The sequence below is a fragment of the Protopterus annectens genome, chromosome 1.part1, assembly GCF_019279795.1.
Source record: "Protopterus annectens isolate FY-2018-M chromosome 1.part1, PAN1.0, whole genome shotgun sequence".
NCBI lineage: Eukaryota > Metazoa > Chordata > Ceratodontiformes > Protopteridae > Protopterus > Protopterus annectens.
The window spans coordinates 294987302-295010479 of NC_056726.1; the positions used below are offsets into that span (position 1 = coordinate 294987302).

General features: G+C 38.8%; 1 protein-coding gene across 1 annotated transcript in view; it reads left to right on the plus strand.

Annotated features, from left to right (window-relative positions):
- FAM234B (family with sequence similarity 234 member B) overlaps positions 1 to 23178 on the plus strand; it is a 1027012-nt gene that overhangs the window by 340093 nt on the left and 663741 nt on the right. The window contains exon 7 of the mRNA XM_044087023.1: positions 12468 to 12656. Coding sequence (XP_043942958.1) covers positions 12468 to 12656 — 189 coding nt within the window. The remainder of the gene's footprint in view (positions 1 to 12467; positions 12657 to 23178) is intronic.

A 23178-nucleotide genomic window follows, 5' to 3' on the forward strand; every position in this document is an offset into this window, starting at 1 on the left:
TATCTTTCTAATGCTTGCCTCACTAAATATGAGTTAAGTTTATTAACTAATCTTGCTGTACAAATTACACGCTGCCCACCACTAAACCCTGCTTCATTGATTCCAACTAGTGACAAGGGAGAACCACATGACTGCGTGCTTGTAGTTAACACTGTTCTTTCTTCTAGGTTGGGTTTGCAAGATGTTTCTTTGCTTAATCCTGATTTAGTTCTTTTTGTAGATGGATCCTGTTTACGAAATAATCTTGGCGAACTTCAGGCTGCATGGTCAGTCTGCTCGCCATCTGCAGTTTTACAAACTGGACAATTACCACCTGGTACTTCCGCACAAACCGCGGAGTTAGCGGCACTTTCACATGCATGTAAAATGGCCAAAGACAGATTTGTTACTATTTATACTGATTCACGTTACGCCCATGATGTTGTTCATGATTTTGGTACCTTATGGAAGGAAAGGGGGCGGTTCCGCTGTGGTGCAGCGGTAGTGTTGTTGCCTCACAGCAAGAGGCTCTCCTGTTCGATTCTCAGCTAGTGTGCAGGGAGTGCCTTCTGTGTGGAGTCTGCATGTCCTCCCTGCGGGTTGAGTGATGTTCCTAAAGACATGCATAAATGGGCGTACCTTCGTTGAAGGTTGGGCGTAGAGCTGGCAACTCGGCACCGTGAAAATCTACTGCCAATCATTAGTGGACTGGAGTTCCTCTGTGGTGACCCCTAACCAGGAAAAGCCGAAAGACAACAACAACATGGAAGGAAAGGGGGGGTTTTGCCATCCTCTGGGGCACCAATTAAAAATTACCTGTATATTGATCACCTCTTGCAGGATTTATTATTACCTTCCCAAATTGCTGTTGTCAAGTGTGCAGCTCACCAGTCTAACGACTCCCTAGTAGCTAAGGGAAATAATTTGGCTGACTGGGCTGCCAAGCAGGCTTCAGCTCTGCATTTAATACAGTGGTACCAATGCAGCTGATAGAAAAACTGGCACATTTAGGAATCAGTAAACATCTCTGTAATTGGATTCTGGACTTCTTGAATGAGGGACCACAGAGAGTGTATTCGGGTAAGAATGCATCAAAGTGCATCACGTTTAACACCAGGGTTCCACAGTGATGTGTTCTCAGCCCACTGTTATTCACCATCCTGATGCACTACTGCTATGCTATGCTAAGCACAAGTCCAACCATGTCATCAGGTTTGCTGATGACATCACAGTGATGGGCTCATCATAAAGGAGGATGGAAAGGAGTACAGAGAGGAGCTGGCATCTCTGATCAGTTGGTGCGAGGGAAACAAACTTGACCTGAATGTAAGCAAGACCAAAGAGATTATCATTGACTTCAGGAAAAGGAGAACAAACCACCCAGTGCTCAGGCTCAGTGCTGAGAGTGTGGAGAGGATTAAGACTACGGACTTCCTGGGTGTACACACATCAGAGGATCTCTTGTGGTCGGGAAACACTAGCTAGCTGGTCAAGAAAGTGCACCAATGCCATCTCTTTTTAAGAAGCCTGAAAAAAGCTAAGCTTCCTCCTCATATTCTGCCTACCTTCTCTAGAGGTGCATTAGAGAGCATCCTCACCTGCCATTTCACAGTGTGGTTTAGAAGCTGCAAAGTTACTGGAAGGAAGGAGCTGCAAAGAGTTGTGAGGATTGCAGAGAATGTAAAAGGTTCCGGTCTTCCATTGATGCATCTTTATTCTGCAAGAAGCATCTGAAAAGCCACCAAAATAATACAGAACAACATGCATCCTGCGCATGGACTGTTTAAGCAACTGGCATTGGGCAATAGATATTGCAGCATCCACTGCAGGACTACAAGATTCACTAACAGTTTCTACCCTGTTGTGATTCGACTTCTGCACTTGGGTGCTAGTCCCAGGGGTTTGGACACATAAGTCAATTTTTATTTATTTGTGGAATATATACTTACATATATTCCAAGTAAGGGTAATATTTATTTATTATATCCATAGTCAGTATTATTTAACCCACTCAAGTGCAATATTAGATAAATAAGTTAGGCATTTTACTCTATAGTGTGTTTTACATTACTTTAAATAGGGTAATTAATTTAACTCAGGGGAGGGTATTCTTTTCGTATATGAGTGTTGGTAAATCTCTCTATTCCTTCTTGCATGTATTGGGAGTAGTATTGTATTTCTTAGTTATGTTTATTCCTGTACTTGTATGTGTCGTTTCACTTTTCCTTGTAATCTCAAGAATTGAGCTGATGCACAAAATTTCATGTAGGCTACACGTGTAGTTCTAAATGACAATAAAGTTTACTTTGACTTCGACTTTACATGAAAAGTGGCCAATTTTAACTTTAACAAGTAGAAATGTGTAGAACATCCAAGCTTAATTTTAGGCACACATGTATTTAGACAAGATGGACTCTTAAGGCAAGGGAAGAGAATTTTGCAGCAGAGGTATTACAGTATTTGACTACCACAAGGGAGGATTTTTTTGCCAAGTCAGAAATTTAACAGTTCACAGATAGCAAAATTTGAAGTACCTAAGATGGTTGTTAGTGCTAGGGGAGTTAGGAATAAATATATTTTTTACTGGAAATTTTGCTAAATTTACATAAGATTGATGTTATTGTTTGTGAAACATGGTTAAAAAAACAATGACTAGAAGCCAGTTCTATCAGGCTGTAGATGTTTTTCACTGTAACAGATGTTCTAAATAAAAAAGGTAGAGGTATTATGATAGGTATTAAAGATTGTTTTGAGACCGCTGATTATTATATGTTTGATTTTAACACCAGTACTCTAGATTGTGTAACTGTGATAACAAGGATAACTCTGAAACTTATAAAAGTTATTGGAGTGTATATACCACCAAAGTCAAGTACTGATTATCTAGATGAACTCGTACATTCATTGCATGGAACAGAAGAAGAGAAGAAAAATAGTAGTAGCTGGGGACTTAAATTTCCCAGAAACAGGCAGGAATAATATAGCAATAACCCACGACTGGCTGTGGATAATGCTGGATTTTACCCATGGTTGGTTTGGCATGAAGGTGAAGCATAAGTGACCAAAGAAAGCCAGCTGTGGGTAAATCCAGCATTACCCACACCCAGTCATAAGTTATTGCTCTTATACAGTGACATTATTTAAGAAAAAAGTTAGTTACTTTCTTAAATAATTTCTGTATAACGGCGTTGTGCTGCTCTTCCTTGTTTTTCCCCGTTATCCTGGGCTTTCTTGATGTACTGCACATGCCTATGGGACTTTCATTCTCATGCTTACGTAGTACATCAGTGCTGTGTAAAGGAAGCAGCGGAGAAAGGAAGATCTCCATTGCTTTTTTTGTTTGTTTTTAATTAACAAAAACAAAAAAAAAATTGGGAGACTTTCAACATACATGAGAGATGGGACAGAGGAAATAAAAGGATAATCAGCTATATTTATCTAGTTTTGCATAACGTACCTGATTATCCTTTTATTTTTCTCTGTCCTGTCTGTCTCGTTCTTTTGAAGTCTCCATCTTTTGAAAATTTATTTAAAAAAAAAAAAAAAAAAATAGAGTTTCCGTAGTATATATTAATAGACGAAAGTCAGGATGACCGGACTTTTTTTTTATTGGTATATGTTCAATTTAATCCACAGCAACACTAGATATGCAGTCCTGGGTTCTCACTGAAGCACAGTATTTCACTATAGCAATGCTGTTCAGACTCAGGTGAGTCTGAGCAGCATTGCTATAGTGAAATATTTTGCTTCATTGAGAAACCAGGACTGCATATCGAGTGTTGCTGTGGATTTGTTTGTAGTGTTTTTGTCAACACTCCTTATATGCTCGATTTACAATGGTCACTCTAGTTGGGCTTACCAATCATCGTGCTCAATTTGGAATGTTAATGACCAGTCATTGTATAATATTTATTCTACAACTTTAAGGACATTTTTAAAATTTTTGTTCATCAATACGAATCACTGCAAATTGTAAACAAATCTACCAGGAAACAGAACACACTAGACATTCTTTGTCTTCTTAAGGAAATAATTGTTACTTCATGTTAAGTTTCACCACCTCTGATGTGCAGTCGTCATGGGTTATAAAGGTTGTATTACTTCTAAAGAATTCTGCCATACTGAAATCTAAACCAATGCACAGTAGATTAATAATGTACTTTATGGAAGAAAAGCAGTCGCTATGTAAAACTACTTTGAATAATGCATTCAGTGGAAGGATTGCAGAATGATTGTGTCAAGTTCTGAAATGGAAATTGTTTGAATGCAGGTGTATGTGTGTGTTTGTTTAACAGCAGGACCTAGGCACACAAGGACAGAAGGATATATTGCATAACAACAAGATAATTAAGATGAGAGTTATAAAATGCACAAAATAGAAACAAAGGTGAACTATAACTTTCAAAACTGAAATAAACACATTGTACAGATAAATGAAACATAGTGCGGGACAAGCTTAGGAAAAATTTGAAGAAAATTTATATAAAGATAATGAGGATAATAAGAAACCATCCTGTGGATACATATGATGTAGTAGGCGTAAAACACACAGTCTATAAGTAGATTCTAACATTTATTCTCAAATGCAACAGATTATAGATATGCTTACAAAGACCTATGCAAAACAGTTTGTTTCCACCAAGGATGTGATAAATCATACTGGTAAAAATCAAGTAACTTCAGATGCTGAAATTAAATTTGATTCCATTGAAAAATGACTATGCAAACTGGACTCAAGAAAGCACAGAGAGGAGATAGAATTAGTAATAATGATCCAAGGACACTTCAGCATAACCTTACTGTACCATTATATCTGTTATTCACTAGGTCATTTAATTATGGGGAGATTCCTCAAGATTGGAGATATGAGGGAGCGGAATAGAAATAAGAACAGAACATACACCAATCAGTGCAAGTGGGAACACAGGCTGTAACATGTGCTTTAACATTGGTAACTAATTTTAGGTTAGGTAATACCTGTGAGTGCAGCTAATGATTTGGGGAAATTGTTTCTATCCAGAGGGTTAATCTTCATTTTCTGAACATGTTCATAGTTTTTCATGTTTGTCCTAAGTTAATAGGAGATGGGAATGTTCTAAAATGCATTTAATTTTCTGTCTGAGGGTTTTCATTAAAACTGTCTTGAAAAATGTGACATAGGTTAAATGGAGATGAGAAGAATCAACTGTATAAAATATCAGCCTGCCAAACATTAGTGTGTGAATGTAAGACAAAACTTGGAAATGCACATTCAAAAAAACTGTCATGTAATTAGGTGGGAACAGTACATTTTCATCATAATGGTTTTGCTATCCATATTATCTTGGAACATAAAAGGGAAAGAGTAATGGATTCTATTGAGAACTGCAGAGTGCAAACTCATTTGGAAAGAAATGAGAATTTGACAAAGAAAAGATTTCTGGTTGGATATTCAGCAGATTATCAGAGACAAAGTAAAAGGGGAATAATAGTAATACTGATTGCTGGAGAAGCTTTAATAGTGATAGAAGAAAGAAAAAAAGACAATAATGATAGATTTGTAGTAGTAAGTGGCTATTGCTAAGGGAGGAGGATTATATTGGCATGTATTCATATTCTGTCAAAAAACACTATTATGGAGTTTAAGAAAAGTTTGGAAAAATAATCGGCTTTCAGCAGGGAATATTATTTTTAGATAGGGAAGGGAGCTTGATTTGCAATAGTTGGGATGTATCAGGAGAATCTAGAAGGGAAACTATAAGAAAAGACGGTAGATTTCTGAAGAAACTTATGAAAATATTTGATGTGGAAAATTTGAATTCAGTAATAGGAACTCGGACAATTTTTGCATATTATTCCCCATGGTACAATAACTAGATAAATAATATATTTTACAAGAACACGTGCTTTTGATTGAAAACTTCTACATCTATCCAGTAACTGTTTCATATCATGCACCAATAAAAAACTTGAACTATTATAAAATGCAGGGATGAAATGAAAATGGAGTTTAAAATAGGGTAGCATTAAGAGAGAAAGGGATGTGGTTAGGAAGTAATAGTGGTTATTTAGAGTGACTGACAAAGATTAAAGTATTCAGAATATGGAGATTCTCACAGAACGAGAAGAGATGCAACTGCAGATTGTTAAAGAAATGATAAAGTATTTAGATAATATGCATGAGTTTAGCAAGATAGCTGTTAAGCAACTGTTTTTGACAACAGCTCCAAAGCACAAAAACTTATAACGCAACAATTTAGGCAACAGAAAGTATAAAGGGCCGTTGCCAAACTTAGGTATCCTATAACAAGAAAAATAACTATGGATCCTATAGAGGTATTAGAGATATTTTGTAATTTTTTGAAAAAATAGAGGAATGTGGAAATCAGAAAAAGTACAAATGGAAATATTTATAGAATACTTAATTATGCCAACCTTAGAGGTAGATGAGGCTCAGTAAGTAATAGTCAAGACAGGAGAAGATGAGATAAAGACAGTGACATATAATCAGTCTGCAGGAAAGTCTCTAGGAACAGATGGAATTTGTGTGGAAGTTAGGAGGGAAGAAAGTGATAATGATCAGGAAGATTTTGCTTAATGGTATTTTAAAAAGAGGAGGAGCACCAACATCCTAGAAGAAAGCTGTGGTGGCTGCATTACCCAAAGATGGTAAAGACCCATCAGACCCAGCTTCATATAGGTGGATTTTGATTCTAAACTATGATTATGAAGTGTTTATGTCTATAATGGCTAAAAGGATGGCAAAGGTGATGCCAGAATTGATAGATATGGATCAGTGTATTTTATTTGGAGGGGAGTCAAAGATTTGACAACATTGAAGGACACCAACTTGATTCTGTTATTAAACACTCAATGTCGTTGTCTGTTTTCTCCCTATTTACAGTCCCTGCTGTGAATAAACAGCAATGCAGCATTTAAAATATTTTAAATTGACTGTTTCTCTCCACTAGAACAGTACGTTACTGTATTGTGGTGGTTTCACTTTCAAAAAACGGTTTTCCCGCCCTGAAAAAGCTTGCTGCAATCTCCAATTCATTGATGTCATTTAGGCCAATGAATACAGGTAGTTTTCTGGCCAATTCCCTCCCCAAACTGACATCTCCATGACTGTCCTAAACATCCACCCATGCTGTGATGTCACAGTTCCCTGGTACTTCCACTACCCACATAGAAAGTAAAGGCTAGAAAAAGGAAACAGTATATGAGTCAAGTGTCCTGCTGTGAGCTGTCAATCACAGCAGGGAACAGCTCAAATTAACCTTAGCACTTTTACAGTTAGGGAAGTTGTGTGCGAAAGGGGATGGGAGATGAGTCAAATTAGTACAGTTCAGGCATCACAAAAGACTGCAATTCAGCCATTCTAACAAGAACCAGCAGTAAAAAGCACTTTGAAAATCTTTTCTGTGGCATTTGCATTGTTTGTGTTTTAAGTAGTTATTGAATGACATAAACTGTTACTTAAAATTAACTGACTGAAAGACAGCAGTGTATGCATGTAAAATCAATACAGTGACAGGAGCTTTAGGAAGAAAGAGGCCTGTGTGATATATTTTTTTACAGACATGCAGTGCATTGTGGGATACCTAGAGGCAAACTAAACAGTCAGGATCACTTCAAGATGCCAGACCCCACGTGGTCAGACTCAGAAATTATGTATAAAAATATTTAAAAACCTATAAATAGTCCCAGAGTGGTGTTAAAATGTAGGAAACACCAAACCATGATGAAATAAAATGTTTTTTGAGTCTGTGGGTGTGGTTCTCCTTTAATAGAACAATGATGGTCCAGAGGGAAGCAGAATGTAAAAAAAAAAAAAATATCACTGCTGTTGGTGGGTCTTGACGCATAAAATGCATTTGATAGGGTATGCTGGGATTTTATGAGCAGGGAGATGGAAACATTTGCATTCCCTGATAAAATCATAAGGTTGATTAGGAGGATATATGAGAGATCAGATGTGAAAATTAAAGTAAGTGTGTGTGTGTGTGTGTGTGTGTGTGTGTGTGTGTGTGTGTGTGTGTGTGTGTGTGTGTGTGAGTTCCTGTCTGATAATAAGGAAGAAGGATATAATGGTTATGGTAATCAAGAAAATTTGGCTTTATTTGCAATTGATTTTATTTTGTACCTGATAAAACCAGAAAAGTACATTTTAGTGCTGTGGAACATTGAGACAGTTTCAAGTCTTTTCAGGATGCAAAATTAATAAAGATAAAACAAAGTCAATAGCTGTAAACTATGTACCCACACACAAATTGATTAAGCAGTACCCCTATTTATGGCGATATTATAAATTCAAGTACTTAGGAGTGATTCTGTTCTGGTAGCTAAGTATATGTGGGAAAAGACTAAAAGAAAAGATAATACAAAAACTGAGAAATTGGAAGTACTGTTTTATGGATATGGATAACAATATACAAGCAGTGAAAGTGTTATAGTCCCTTTAGTTTTATAATCAGGTCAGGCATATGTTTATCAACAAGAAGAGAAGTTGTGGATGGCTATTAATAAAGAGTTGAAGGATTTTATCTGAGAGGGGAAGAGGTCAAGATTCACATGAAATAAGTTGATCTTTCCAATATAACAATGTGGTTTGGGATTACATTATTTAAAGGGGTATTTTAGGGCTAGACAGTTAAGGCCCCTCTACACAGCACAAATAGAAACCTATAATTCAAAATGGAAAGGGATGATGATGATGAAACAAAGGTCTGTATTATATTATTGCACACTTACAAAAGCGAACAATAATTAATAAACCCCATGTAAGAGAAAGCTTACAATGTCGAAACCTCAGAAAAAACTTTAAAACATTACGTTAAGTGGGGGGCTTCGCACCCCCCACACCCCCCCTATTTAAATATGCCAACTCTGAGATCGTACTACAGTGCCGAAAACTGCAAAGTAACTGAAGCGGCCAATCAAATTCTTTCCCAGGGAAAGAATTTGCTTAAAAGCCACTTAGCTATTTTGCCTTTTCATTCTTTTACGTTTGATCAAGACGCATTTGACAAAATGAGTCTGCGATCATGTAATAGGAACCCATGAAACAAGGGGAAGCTCAAAAAATAAGGAGAAACTGGGATGTTGAATGGAAATTTTTAAGGAGAATAATCATAACCATACATAATGTTATACTCATAAAATAGAAAGTATTTAAAGAACTAAGCCAACATGGGAATGGGGAAAGGAGATTCCTCTGATATAGATGACTGCATTTAGCAGTACAGAGAATAGGCAAGAGGGGGCTGGAATTTACAGTAGAAAACTAGCAAAGGAACAATGGCATTGAAAGCAAATAATTGGAGAGAAAAATGGAATAGAATGGAATGGAAAGAGCCCAAGTATGTATTTGGACTGCAGGCTAGAGATTGCCTTCCCTATCAAGGACTTATATCAGAGTATAGGCAAAGAAAAATAAATAGGGGAACGTAAGTGAAAGACAAGCATGGGTAGAGGTTTTAGTAGAATCTAGAACAGAAGCTACTGTTAAAAAAGGATAATTAGTAAGGCATATAAAATATTGCATGATAATTATAGGAATGAATCAGAGTAGTTTAGAAAGGACTGGGAAGAGAGACTGGATAAGCAGTTCACCAAGAAACAATGGGAGGATATATGTATGTCTCCCAAATATGCAACAAAGTTTATAGGATGGGAGGATATATGTATGTCTCCCAAATATGCAACAAAGTTTATAGGATGGGAGGATATATGTATGTCTCCCAAATATGCAACAAAGTTTATAGGATGGGAGGATATATGTATGTCTCCCAAATATGCAACAAAGTTTATAGGATGGGAGGATATATGTATGTCTCCCAAATATGCAACAAAGTTTATAGGATGGGAGGATATATGTATGGCTCCCAAATATGCAACAAAGTTTATAGGATGGGAGGATATATGTATGGCTCCCAAATATGCAACAAAGTTTATAGGATGGGAGGATATATGTATGGCTCCCAAATATGCAACAAAATTTATAGGATGGGAGGATATATGTATGGCTCCCAAATATGCAACAAAGTTTATAGGATGGGAGGATATATGTATGGCTCCCAAATATGCAACAGAGTTTATAGGATGGGAGGATATATGTATGTCTACCAAATATGCAACAAAGTTTAGAGGATGGGAGGATATATGTATGGCTCCCAAATATGCAACAAAGTTTATAGGATGGGAGGATATATGTATGGCTCCCAAATATGCAACAAAGTTTATAGGATGGGAGGATACATGTATGGCTCCCAAATATGCAACAAAGTTTATAGGATGGGAGGATATATGTATGGCTCCCAAATATGCAATGAAGTTTATAGGATGGGGAGGATATATGTATGGCTCCCAAATATGCAACAACGTTTAGATGATTTAGGATCTTTGCTTGGAAGTGTTTTTATAGGTATTTTTATATCCCGAGCAGACTCCAAATAATTGTTCTTTAGGTAGACTGCAAATGTTGGCGGTATGTTGGGAAAGAAAGAGGCAATTGGGAACATATTTTTTGGACTGTAATCCGTTGGTTGACTTAAAAAATCCCCTGCAGACTACTATGTCGTAAGTACTAGGTGAGTAAATTGGTTTAACTAAGGAAATTAGGAATTTGTAAATTTTACTGATGAGAATTATTTATTTATTTTACTGTTCTTATGTTACTCAAATGCTGCTATGATTACCTGTTTTTCCTTTTTTATAATATCATTAATATTGTGTTAATTATGTGGAGCTTTTCTTCCCGGGCCTCCGCTGTAAATGGACCTCGTCCAGTCGGACCATCCCGGTTAACAAATAATAAATAAATAAAATTAATTAATTTTTTGAGCTATGATACAGAAATGGGATTGTCTAGACTTAGTATGGCCTTGCTGAGTTTAATTCTGGTGGTACCAAAATAGCAATGACTAGAAAATGGAAATCAGAGTCTAAACCGACCGTACTAGAAGTAGTGAATATAGTAACAATGTTTTGGAGGATGTAATGTATGACTGAGACTGACTGTTCAGAGGATTATAAGTGAAGTATATTGTTTGCAACTGAAAGTACGTCAGTATGATTTGTTTTCATTTATTTAAATGTATTATTGCCTATGACATGTATGATTAAATATACATGTTTCTTGTTTAAAAAATAGAATTTTTGACAGAATGGATAGTTAAAGGTGTGGATAATAGGACTGAACAGTTTCAGGAGTGGTCAGGAGTGTAGTAATTATGTTTCTCTTTAAAGATGTATAACTCATTGCACTTGTGGTGTACAGAGATGAAACAGGACACAGAAACATAAACTGAGTATAGCTGATGGACCATGAGGTCTTGAAGCAGCATACCAAAGAGCTGAGAGAGCCAGCAGATTGCTTTGATGTATATGGACTGGTATTGTCCAGCAGATAAGCAGTTATACCTCCGCACATGTCACTGGAGAGGTCACACAGTACTCATGAGGTGCAGTCTCATAGGTGCAATTTTACTTGGTAGGGTGCCCTGCTCTCAGTTTTAATGGTTAGAGCAAGAGCAATCCTTGGAAAGGCAATGCAGTTTGTGCATGAAAAGTTCTTCCAGGAAAGACTGGATTATACGAGTCTGTGCACATTGTAGACAGACTGGTAGAGAGTTTAACAGCATTTTTAAATATATTTTAGGTTAAAGTAGGTGAAGTGTGGTGAGAGTCCAAAGTGAGTTGCTGAAGAAGAAAAGTTCTTGTTGTAAAGTTTTGAAGAAGATGAAGGAAATAAAAGGAAGTACATCTTCACAAAAACAATCTCCATTAAGAAGCAATAGAAGCTGAAGCTATAGCATGATTCAGAATGGCACATTGTTTTGTTATATTATGATGTAACTCGGGCTGAGCCTGTAATTGGCCATTGTTTGGTCAGTGTTCTGATCCTGTAAACAAATTTAAAAAAATAATTAAAATATTTACATAAGTAGATATTAAAGGAGAATAAAGCAGGTACAGCCGCGATGGTTTCTGACCAGGCTACTACAGCTCAAAGGTTGAAGTTGTGGCCCTCAAGCACCTCTGATGGCTGCAATACTTAACAAAAGTCTCCTTTAATGTAAGGCAGACAATGTACATTGAAATTCATTTATATTTAATTAGTGGACTAGGAAACTTCTAAAACTGTATTACAGCATTAAACTTTGAGATGACCCTATGTGCTGTAGCTTAATATCTCATGCTGTGGTTCCAGTCATGTACTGCTTTTTTTCAAGAGTAAATGGAGGAATTACACATAGAAGGTGGGCCAGTTGGTGCATGAATTGCATAAAGAAGATGGGCCATGTGGCAGCTATCATCAGACTTTGTTTCTGTGTTACTGTGGTATTTAAAAACTAAGTGCTGGAACATTTCCAATCAGCAGTTTTATATTCCTGTATTTTTTGTGATGTAGAAAACTCAGTATACTTAAGTATAAAGTGAAAACTTTCTGCTTGCAGCAGCACAGTAATAACATTTTTCATATTACATATTTTATTCTGTTGTAGGCTTTCGCAGACACCGTGGAATAGCTACTGCCCTCTCAGGAGTAAATGGAGATACCCTGTGGACCAGACAATTTCCTGAAGAGATTCGATTTATACAGTGTGGGACTCAGCCCATGGGAAATGGCCCTGGTTCTGTTTGCCTTCTCACTGGGACATCAAAACTTCAGTGTTCACTTAATGCCTCATCAGGTAATGGAAGATGACATTTATATACTTGCAATGAAAAATTATTCTTTTCATTGCACTTGATTTCTCAATTTTTTTTTCGATATAACTTGCATTACTTGTTATGATGGCCCGATGGTATGTACTACCTTGTAGTGTAAACATTGTTTTCTGTGCAGTGTTCTGTTTCCTAAGTCTTTATGATTTTCTCTAAAGATAGCAGTGCTGCCTGGCTATTCTTGACATGCAGTTAGGCATGCTAAAACACCAGCAGTCGAATATAACAGTAACTGTTTTGTTTGGGGGAGGGTTGCTTTCCTGGAAGTAAAAGACCTTTCCAAAGATATTTCCCCCTGAACACCTAGACAGTTGCTATCACATCATGGACAATCAACATTTGATAGATTACATGGGTGATGACCTCCTTGCTTGCTTTTTTCATTTCCACTGAGGTAGATTACATGGGTGATAGCCTCCATGTTTGTTTTTAGCATTTCCACTGAGTTTTCAGTAGAAACATAAATGAGTCGCCGTAAGCTAGCAGCTGATACTGCCCCCCCCCTTTCCCCTGTGGGCAGCCATTACTGACTGAGTTTTAGATGTTATTATGTCTGATACTGACATGAGAGTGTTCTTACAGATAAGTCAGTGTTTGCCATGAGAAAGAGAACGAGGATGTCATGGTGTCAGAACCCTAGTCTTGTGCATATATCATCAAGGAATTTCATTTGGGATCAAAGTACGACTGTGTGACCACTCGTGTCAAGTCACCTAAGTGTAGAATGCCCTTCAATCACATCATTTAATAAAATAACCTTATGTCATTTTGTCCAGATGGTAATACTGCATCAAGCTATTCATATACATTTTACTTCATTACTTCCAGCCTGACTCTGGAGCCATTACTGACCATTGCATCACTAGCTGATGAAGTTAGTTACCTCACCTTTTTGTTTTGTTTGTTGTTTGTTCTTCTCACATTGCGGGTGATGTGATGCATGAAACATTAGTCTCTGCCTATGTACATAGTATGTGAGTACAGTTGTTACTGGGAAACACTGAAATGTGATACAGAGGACTGGTCAGGTGTAATGGTTATGAGAACGCAGCAATAGCTGGATTAATCATATTTGGCAGTGGTCGAGTAATGTACATGTATTAAAGAGAAGTCAGATTGGTAGCAATGGAAGTGGGTCACCTACAGTGCAAATCAGTTCATTGCTACATATGTAGAGTCTATATGACGCTATCGAATGGACTAAATAGTGAATGCTATTTAGTCGATCCGATACTGTCAAAATGGCAAAATAGTGAAGTCACGGAACATTGAATATTTTTCCAGGGAAAAAAATTTGGTGGGCCGTCTTCAGGACTTTGCCATTTCCTCCACTATGGTGCGATCTCAGAGTTGGTATATTTAAGTAGGGGGGGGGGGGTGTTTGTTTAATTTTTTTTTTTTACGGAGCAACAAATTTTTTCCCCGGGAAAAAAGTTGCTGTTCCGTTTGTTCGATATTTTGTTGTTTCGATACTATCGGTACGATGAAATAGCGTTCGCTATTTACATCGTACGAATAATATGATATAGACACATGTAGAGTGCACTGCAGGCAGACCATTGTAGTAGTATTGTTACTGACAGCTAAACCTAAGGAACTTAACAGCTAAACTTAAGGTATATTTAAGTAGGGGGGGGTGTTTGTTTAATTTTTTTTTTTTACGGAGCAACAAATTTTTTCCCCGGGAAAAAAGTTGCTGTTCCGTTTGTTCGATATTTTGTTGTTTCGATACTATCGGTACGATGAAATAGCGTTCGCTATTTACATCGTACGAATAATATGATATAGACACATGTAGAGTGCACTGCAGGCAGACCATTGTAGTAGTATTGTTACTGACAGCTAAACCTAAGGAAATACATTTTGCAGTGTGGAGTGGTTTCTTACAGCTACACAACCATTAATATTAAGGACCAGTTACATAATGTGCAACTGTGGTATACAAAATGCAACACCCTAGACAATGAATTTTAATCAGTCAGTGAAGGGAGAAATACAGTACACGCCCAAGCTAAGCTGGCTAAAAGATTGGTTTGGACGTTAAGCCCTTCAGAACTGTACTGCCACCATCTAGCATGCTCCTTTGAGGCTTTCTAGGATCAATGGTCAGCTTATGCTCTTCCTTTGCTGGGCAGATAAGTTCCCTTTCAGGAAAAAATCCATTTATTTATTTTTGGTTATTATTAATGCTTTCATCTTCAGAAAAGTTATTTTAGAGCTAGGAGTTTGTGTTTTAACAGACATTCACAGGACTGCACTGTACTTTTAAATGGGAGCACTCTTTTTTTCTGTTGGTTTAAAAGTTGTTTAAACTAACTGAAAAACACATTTTCTGATAAAATTTGTTTATTTTACTTTGTGGGGTTGGGGTAGTGTTTTAAAGTACTTTTTACTGTGTTTATCTGTGAAAAAAGTTACTTTTAAAGGCTTGTTTTTTTACTGGCAGTTGCTTCTTATTTTAACACAGGAAAGAGGCATCATTTTCAGCTAGACCGTGAAACAGCCTGTCAGTCCCATGGTCAGTCCTTCCTCCATCCACAAAAGAAAAAATTAAGCAAACAGCCTTTGCCATCACAGCAGACTAGAAATTTACCTCAGCTGCAGGTTGGTGACTCTGCTGTGAACATTAGTTATACCTCAGACCATTCATCTTGTACCTGAGATCACTATGGCCCATAGGTTATCTGCATCCTCTGTGGCTGTTGGAGTTCCCTCAGTGGACAAAGGAGAGCCACTCTTATTGGTCCTGGGAGAGGGAACAGGGAAGTCTTCCCTGTTTTGTCAGAATATTGTCAATCCATAGGAAAGCGGCTACTGCCATTAATAACAATGGTAGTCTCATTTTCTTGTTAACGTGTATTTTTCCTCCTCAAATTTCCTTAAACAGGAGTAATATACTGGGTCTGGCTCAGGGTTTAATTTAGGCTGTTGATCCTTCTTGTAAAATAGCTTTTGGTAAAAGAAGGAGGGATACCTCCTTTCCTGAAGAGATTCAAGATTCTGAATCTGGACAGGAGGATGAAGGGACAGCTACAGAGTTTTCTTCTCACATTTCTGATTCAGACTCAGAGGAGAGCTCAGTTTCTGTCTCTCCATGTAGGGGTTCTCTTTCTCTGTGATTATTTCTGGAATGTTCCAGTGTTTTCAGTGGGAGAGCACTGAGGTTTCTCAGTCACTCAGAAAAGGAATTTCCAGAACCTGCACCCATTCCTCCAGTTCTGTCAGCTTTGGAGGATGCTTGTGTTACTGCTTGCAGTTTTCCTGACAGTCAGCCACTGCCCATGAAAAAGGCAGATAGGATGTATAAAGTGTTTCACTCTTTTAAGTTTTTAATCACTCTTCCCAAACTTGAACAAGCAGCTAGTTAATCCTTCTGCTGCTAAAACACTTAGTTAATTCCAATCCTACTCTTTCTGATAAGGATGGGAAGTTGTTGATAAGTATGTGGATAAAAGTGTATGGTTCTGGAATTTTAATATTCAGAATTTTGAATGGTCAGGCATATATGTTAAGGTTTATTTTTTCTGACTAATTGTGAAATTATGAGAAATGTTTTATCTGCAGTTTCTTCCTGTGAGAAAAAATGTACACAATATAATTTAAGGTTTTTCTGTTGTTCAAGCCAGTACTCATTATATACAGTGTGTGCATGACTTTGTTAATACTTCTTCCAGGGCTATGGCCACTGGTAATGTTTTAAGGAGGTTTGCTTGGCTGCATTCTTAAAATGTTACAGATGATGTTAAAAATGAGATTTTAAATTCTCCTTTGGATAGAGATTTAGTTTTTGACCTCTGTGCTGCAGAGGTGATCAAAAAGTGTGGTGAAAGGGGAAAACTAATACAGGGAATCTCTTAAGATTTTCAGCCTTCCTTTTCCATGGTTTCCAAGGGAATTCTCTTAACTCTTCATCCAGTTTTGGTAAGAAACAAAATAAACAGTCTGAACAAAATATAGGTAAATAAATGTTTAAGAAGAAATGGCAGGGGATTCCAAGAAGAATTATGGAACCCCCCAAAGCCAAGGACAGTTGAGTAAGTTAGAGTACCTGTTTATGAGACTTTGACCCTTTATCCCACCCTGGCAGCCCCTTTTTTACTTCCAGAAAGTCTGAATCTCCATTTTTTTTCTCTTTGGCAACAGATAGTTTTAGACAAATGGGTTTCAAAGATCATTCATAAAGGTTACAGATGGCAGTGGGAGGAAATCTCTCCTTTCAGGAGGTGGGAGGGGTGGGGTAATTCCTCATCCTCCAGACTAGACCCTCTTGTTTCTACCTGTCCTTCATCACATGCTATCCCAATGAGTGATATAACCTGTTCCCCCTTCCCTAGTGTAAAAGGGGTTGTATTTAAGGAAGTTTTTAGTGCCAACCAAAGAAGAGGCTTGGAGACCAATTATGGATCTTTCTTTCCTAGCACTCTTGCAATAGTGCCCAAATTCAAACTGGTGTCACTTCAAAACCTGTTACGTCTTCTTCCTCGTTCAAGTTTCTTTGCACCGTTAGATTTAAAAGATGCTTATCATCACATAGCTAGTCATCCAGACTTCAGGTGTTTCTTAAGGCTCTGTGTGTTTGGATCACATTATCAGTTCTCTCCCTTATCCTTTGGACTCTCCACTGCACTGTTCACAAAGTGTTTAGCTCCAGCTGTAGCTCATTGCAACTACAGGGTATATACAGGGTATATACAGGATATATACAGACACTAGACACCTCAGTTCAAAGAGCTTTTCTTCTGCAGGAAAGATACAATCTGTATATGCATATATAGATCTATTTCTATGGTTTCCACTCAGACTTCGGTCACTGTGAAGGAATACCTTGGGATTTTGGGTCTCCTAGCTTCTATGATTCTCATGATACCCCTGGCTTTGCATGGGAAAGATACAGTAGTATCTGAAGTCTCTTTGGTCCCAGAACCAACATCCCTTGTCTTTTTAGATCCCAGTACTGGGATTTGTCAGAAGGGAAATCACTCGGAGTAGCATATATCCCTAAATCCAGGTTTCCCCTTCTTCTTCCCTGTTCCAAAGCAGTCAGTCACCACAGACTCACTGGATTTTGCGTGGGGAGCAGTTTCAGGAGAGATAAAAGTGCAAGGTGTGTGGAACACCAAGGGCAGTTGCAAGCACATAAATATAAATGAGTGCTTGCCCTAATAAAGGCGCTCAATTCTAGTAATCATCTTTGATCCCTGTGGTCTCTTCAAGTTGTTGCAGTCAATACCACAATTATGTGGTACATCTACAGGCAAGGGAGAACCAGGTCATACCCTCTATGCAGACTAGCCATGTTAGCTTGGGATATAGCTTCACAGCACAGTCTCTGCAGACAATCTATATTCTGTCAGGGAAATATTGTGTGGTAGAGAAGCTGAGCAAGGCAAGAGCAAACCCTCACTAATGGAAACTAGATCGGGGGGGCTTCCAAGATTTGATCCATCTGTGGGGAGTTCCCCTTTGTCCCTATGTAGACCTCTTTGTCTCCTCTGTGAACAATCAGCTGGCAAGATTCTGCTCCAGGACTTCATACAAAAAGACTGGAAGACAGATGTCTTTTTTTTTCCTTGGACAGAAATGTTCCTGTAGGCTTTTCCACCCTTTCCACTAATATCCAGGGTACTTCTGAAGATTCAGAAGGAATCCCCCAATATCATTGTGGGGACTCCATTCTGACCCAGGCAGCTGTGGTTTTTCCTTCTTTAGGAAATGGCCAGGGCCAATTATAACAAGCTTCTTCACAGACTTTATCTACTCACACAAAATCAGGGGTGCTTGATCCACTCCAGTACCTATCAATTTCAGTTGACTGCCTGGAAGATAGGGTCTTAATTCCCTTTAGGGACCTGTTTACTGAGGATATGCAGCAGATACTAATGGAGTCAAGAAAGCATGCTAGTAGAAAACCATTTATTTGCAAATGGAGAAAGCTTTCTAGTTGGTGCCAACACCTTAACCATCTCCCATTCAGGACTAGTTGTTTTCTGGTTTTACAATATTTGTGTGGGTTACTATCCTATGGCATTTATTACTCATCTGTCAAAGTTAATTTATTGGCTTTTTCAGTATGTCTGCCCATTTATCCTCCCGTTTCAATGCAATCTCATGCAAAAACGATTTTGAAAATTATTTTGCATAATAGGCCTTCAAGAAAACCTGTGGCCGCTCCTTGGGGTTTTAATTTTGTTTTAAAGAAGCTAAGACTTTCTCTGTTTAAAACAGCTAACCTGGCTGACTTGTGGTTCTTAACATGGAAAACAGTTTTACTGATGTTTCTGACCTCTGCAAGAAGGGTATCCGAGTTGCATGGATGTTCACAGACAACCCAGAACTAAATCTTTTCTAGTGAAAGTAACAAGAAGGGACAGCCTCTGTCAGAGCAGACTATTTATAAACGACTGTCTAAGTCTACTGCCTTTTGTTATACTCACTACAACAAAACTGTTCCAGGCAGGGTTAAGGCCCACTCTCCCAAGACTTCATCTTTGTTTTTTGGAAAGGGTTGTATTGTAGAGGTACTCTAGAAGCAGCAACTTAGTCCTCTGTACATACTTTAAAAAACACAGTAAGCTTGATTCCTTCTCTGTGCCTAGATCAGGCTTTGCTAGGACCATTCTCCAGGGGCTTCTGGAGTCTTCTCCTTCCACTTCACAAAATTTGTAAGCTAGGGTAATCTACTAATATAGCTTAGGCTACTGCAGCAGTGATCAGCATGAAGAACATTGTAGCATTGTGGAGTCTTCTCCTTCCACTTCACAAAATTTGTAAGCTAGGGTAATCTACTAATATAGCTTAGGCTACTGCAGCAGTGATCAGCATGAAGAACATTGTAACATTGTAGCTGCCTAGCTTGAGCATTTTCTGGCTTGTTAAACTTGATTTCTGTATTAGTAGCTGTATTTAGAGCACAACCAAAAGCTGTTTGCTGAATTTCCTGTTTGCACTTAATTTTAAATTGTTTTTTTCTTAAAACTTGCATATTTTCTGTCCTTGACCTAGCACTCTTGTGTGGGGTCATTTACTGCACTGTTATAACTTGATATTACTTGTGAACCTCTGCTATCTCTGTAAAAAACAAAAACAAAAAAAAATCTTGCTTTTTCCCACTTTTCTGAGAGTTAAACAAGTTCAGTTACAGGCTTGCTGTTCCTGAACTGTTTGAAAGTTTCTGTGAGGCCATTTTTGCTTGGGCTGAAGACGGGTCTCTGCGTTTATCAGTGGCAGTCTCTAACATTGGGCTGCTTCCCTGCCCGCCGGAGAGGTGGTTACTGACTTGAAACTGTAGTTTTATTGGCCACTAGGGGTCATTTCCATAACTCCTTCATCTTCCTCTCTTAAAACCTAGTTGCCTCGTGGTTTGAGCGTCTTTTCAGGCTTGTTGGCTGTTGGTGAAGCACCTCCAAGAGGAAAAACGCTGAGAGAAGAAGGGAGCCACTTTTGAGATTTTAAGTATTTTTTCTCTGTTTATTTGCTAAGTTTTTCTGCATAGCTGCCTAGCTTGAGCATTTTCTGGCTTGTTAACCTTGATTTCTGTATTAGTAGCTGTATTTAGAGCACAACCAAAAGCTGTTTGCTGAATTTCCTGTTTGCACTTAATTTTAAATCGTTTTTCTTAAAACTTGCATATTTTCTGTCCTTGACCTAGCACTCTTGTGTGGGGTCATTTACTGCACTGTTATAACTTGATATTACTTGTGAACCTCTGCTATCTCTGTAAAAACAAAACAAAAAAAAAAATCTTGCTTTTTTCCCACTTTTCTGAGAGTTAAAAGTTCAGTTACACGCTTGCTGTTCCTGAACTGTTTGAAAGTTTCTGTGCCGCCATCTTTGCCTGCGCTGAAGGAGGGTCTCTGTCTTTATCAGTGGCAGTGACTAACATTGAGCAGCTTCCTGCCCCGGAGAGGTGGTTACTGACTTGAAACTGTAGTTTTATTGGCCACTAGGGTCATTTCCATAACTCCTTCATTTGTCCTCGGAGGAGTGGTTTAGGGCAGTGACTTGTGGTTTGTTGGCCAATTTGTGTCATTTCCTGTCTTTTCCAGCCCCTGCTATAAAGCACGCTTTAGCGATTTAGCCGATTTAGCGGAGTTGCTACTGTTGCACACTAGGGCAGCGCCCGGTTAAGCAGGTTTAAACTATTCGGCTACCTAAAGTCCACTCTTCAAATTTTCCCTTAAAACTACCTTCCTCGAACTATACTACTGATCTAATCAGCGTATCCTATAATTAAAAGATCATCTCTACTTGACTCCAAGTAGACTATTCTCTATCTGTTAAACGTAGCACTTGCTCCTACAGTACTTATTACCTTGATACGGCACTCTTGTCATAGATAGTACCCCAAAAGGCAACCCCCATTTCTCGGTCACCCACGTCCCCAGAATCTTTTTAAAGTTTTTTGTCTATTCCTTCTAGCATGTCGAGGGATCAGTTGCTAGTGTCCTCTCCTGCTCAGCTGGTGAACCTGGGAATATTGAGGCAATGTTACAATTGCCTCATGTACACAGACAACCCTCTCCTCCTCCCACAAAACACAAATACATGCGAGAGATGCAACTATACGGCCAAACTGGAGGCTGAGCTCTCTCAACATAGGACTGGCAAGACCAGTCAGGAGGAGAAGGTTACCACACACACTATAGACCCAGTCTCACATATTACCATTACAACCTCAAATCATACACATAAACACACAAAGACATACTCGGAGGCTCTGATCAAAAATCTACCTAAACAGCAGAGGCCACCAAAGCAGACACCCAAACAACCACCACCTCAGAACACAACACCTGCAACACATAGACTTCACAGTCAGAGTGTCAAACAGTCACGGCCCTTAAGGCCAAACACAATGCCAGACACACTAGTCATTGGTGACTCCATAGTCAGACACACTGACGTCCCGCTCACCAGACTGAGTAAGGAGAAGGTCACAGTAAGCTGCCTGTCGGGCGCTAGAATCCGCCACATAACGCAAGCACTCAGGTCTCTCAACAGCAGGTACAAATATGATTCAGTCATTGTCCACGCTGGTGTAAACGACTTGAGACGTACCTCCTTGGACTACATGAAAAGAGACATTGAGGAGCTCTCTGATTATGTAGCCCAGACAGGTATGACCCTGACCTTGAGCAGTATCCTACCTTCACCAAGAATGATGCCACAATACAGAGATAAGATGATCAGCTTTAACAATTGGCTTAAACACTGGTGTCATTCAAAGGGGATCCAGTGTCTGTCTACCTGGGATGACATGCTGGACAAGCCACGCTGCTTCGCAAGGGACGGCTTGCACCTGTCACCCCTGGGATTCCGGATATTGGCAAAGGCTCTTGCCACCCCATAGTGCCTTTTTAGGCAAGGCTCAAATTCTAAACCTACCACCCTAGAACACAAAAAAGGAAAAAAACTAAGGGTAATGCTGCTCAATGCCAGAAGTCTAAATCTCAAAATGCACGCACTCGAGGCCCTTCTCAGTATGGAGAACATCGATGTCTGTGCTGTGACAGAAACCTGGTTCAAGGCTCCTGAGAGCACCCCAGCGCTATCAGGTTTTACCTCATATCATGCGTTCCGGCCCCAAAATCTGGACAATACCAAGAAAGGAGGGGGGGGTATCCATATTCATCAAGGACACCCACACCTCAAGACTGGTGGCAACGCACGATGCATCGGAGACCATCCAGGTGCAATTAACCATAGGCAAGACTGCTCTGCAAATTGTAGCATGTTACAGGCCACCCTCACAAACTCAGGAACCTCACATGGCCTTCCTGAAAACACTAGAGGGATAAATGTATCACCAAACACCATCATACTAGGTGACTTCAATTACCCTAATATAGACTGGGAACACTACTCAAGCCCAAACACCCTAGCCCAAAAGTTCCTGGAATTCATAAACTCAAATGCCATGGAACAACTAGTCACCATCCCCACAAGAGGAGATAACATACTTGATCTCATCATCACGAACATGGGAGCACAATGTTCAACACCGGAGGTGTACCCTCACTGGTGAGATCAGACCACAAACTAATCTCGCTGGAGGTCCTCATCCCACCCCACCTGAAATAAAAAGACCACAGTAAAGAACTTCTCAAAAGCCGACTTCACACTTCTAAAGACTAGTGTGGTCTCCTTTAAGGCCCCGAGCCATGGAAAACAGTACTCAAGCCGCTGAATCACTTACAAATGCCTTCTACCAGCACCTGCAGGACTGCATGGATAAGGCAATCCCAAGCAAAACAAAGACTCTTTGTACCAAAGGCAAGCGTCAGTCTGGTGGACCCCAGCCATAAACAAACTCTACAACAAAAGGAGGAAGCTACTACAAGATAGAGCAAAATCCTTAAAAGGTAAGACACCCTTGATCACTATAAGTAAAAACTAAGAGCTCTCATAAAATCATCCAAAGCAAATTTCGAGAGAAAAATAGCTAAAGACTCAAAAGACAATCATAAGGCCTTCTTTAGCTATGTTAGA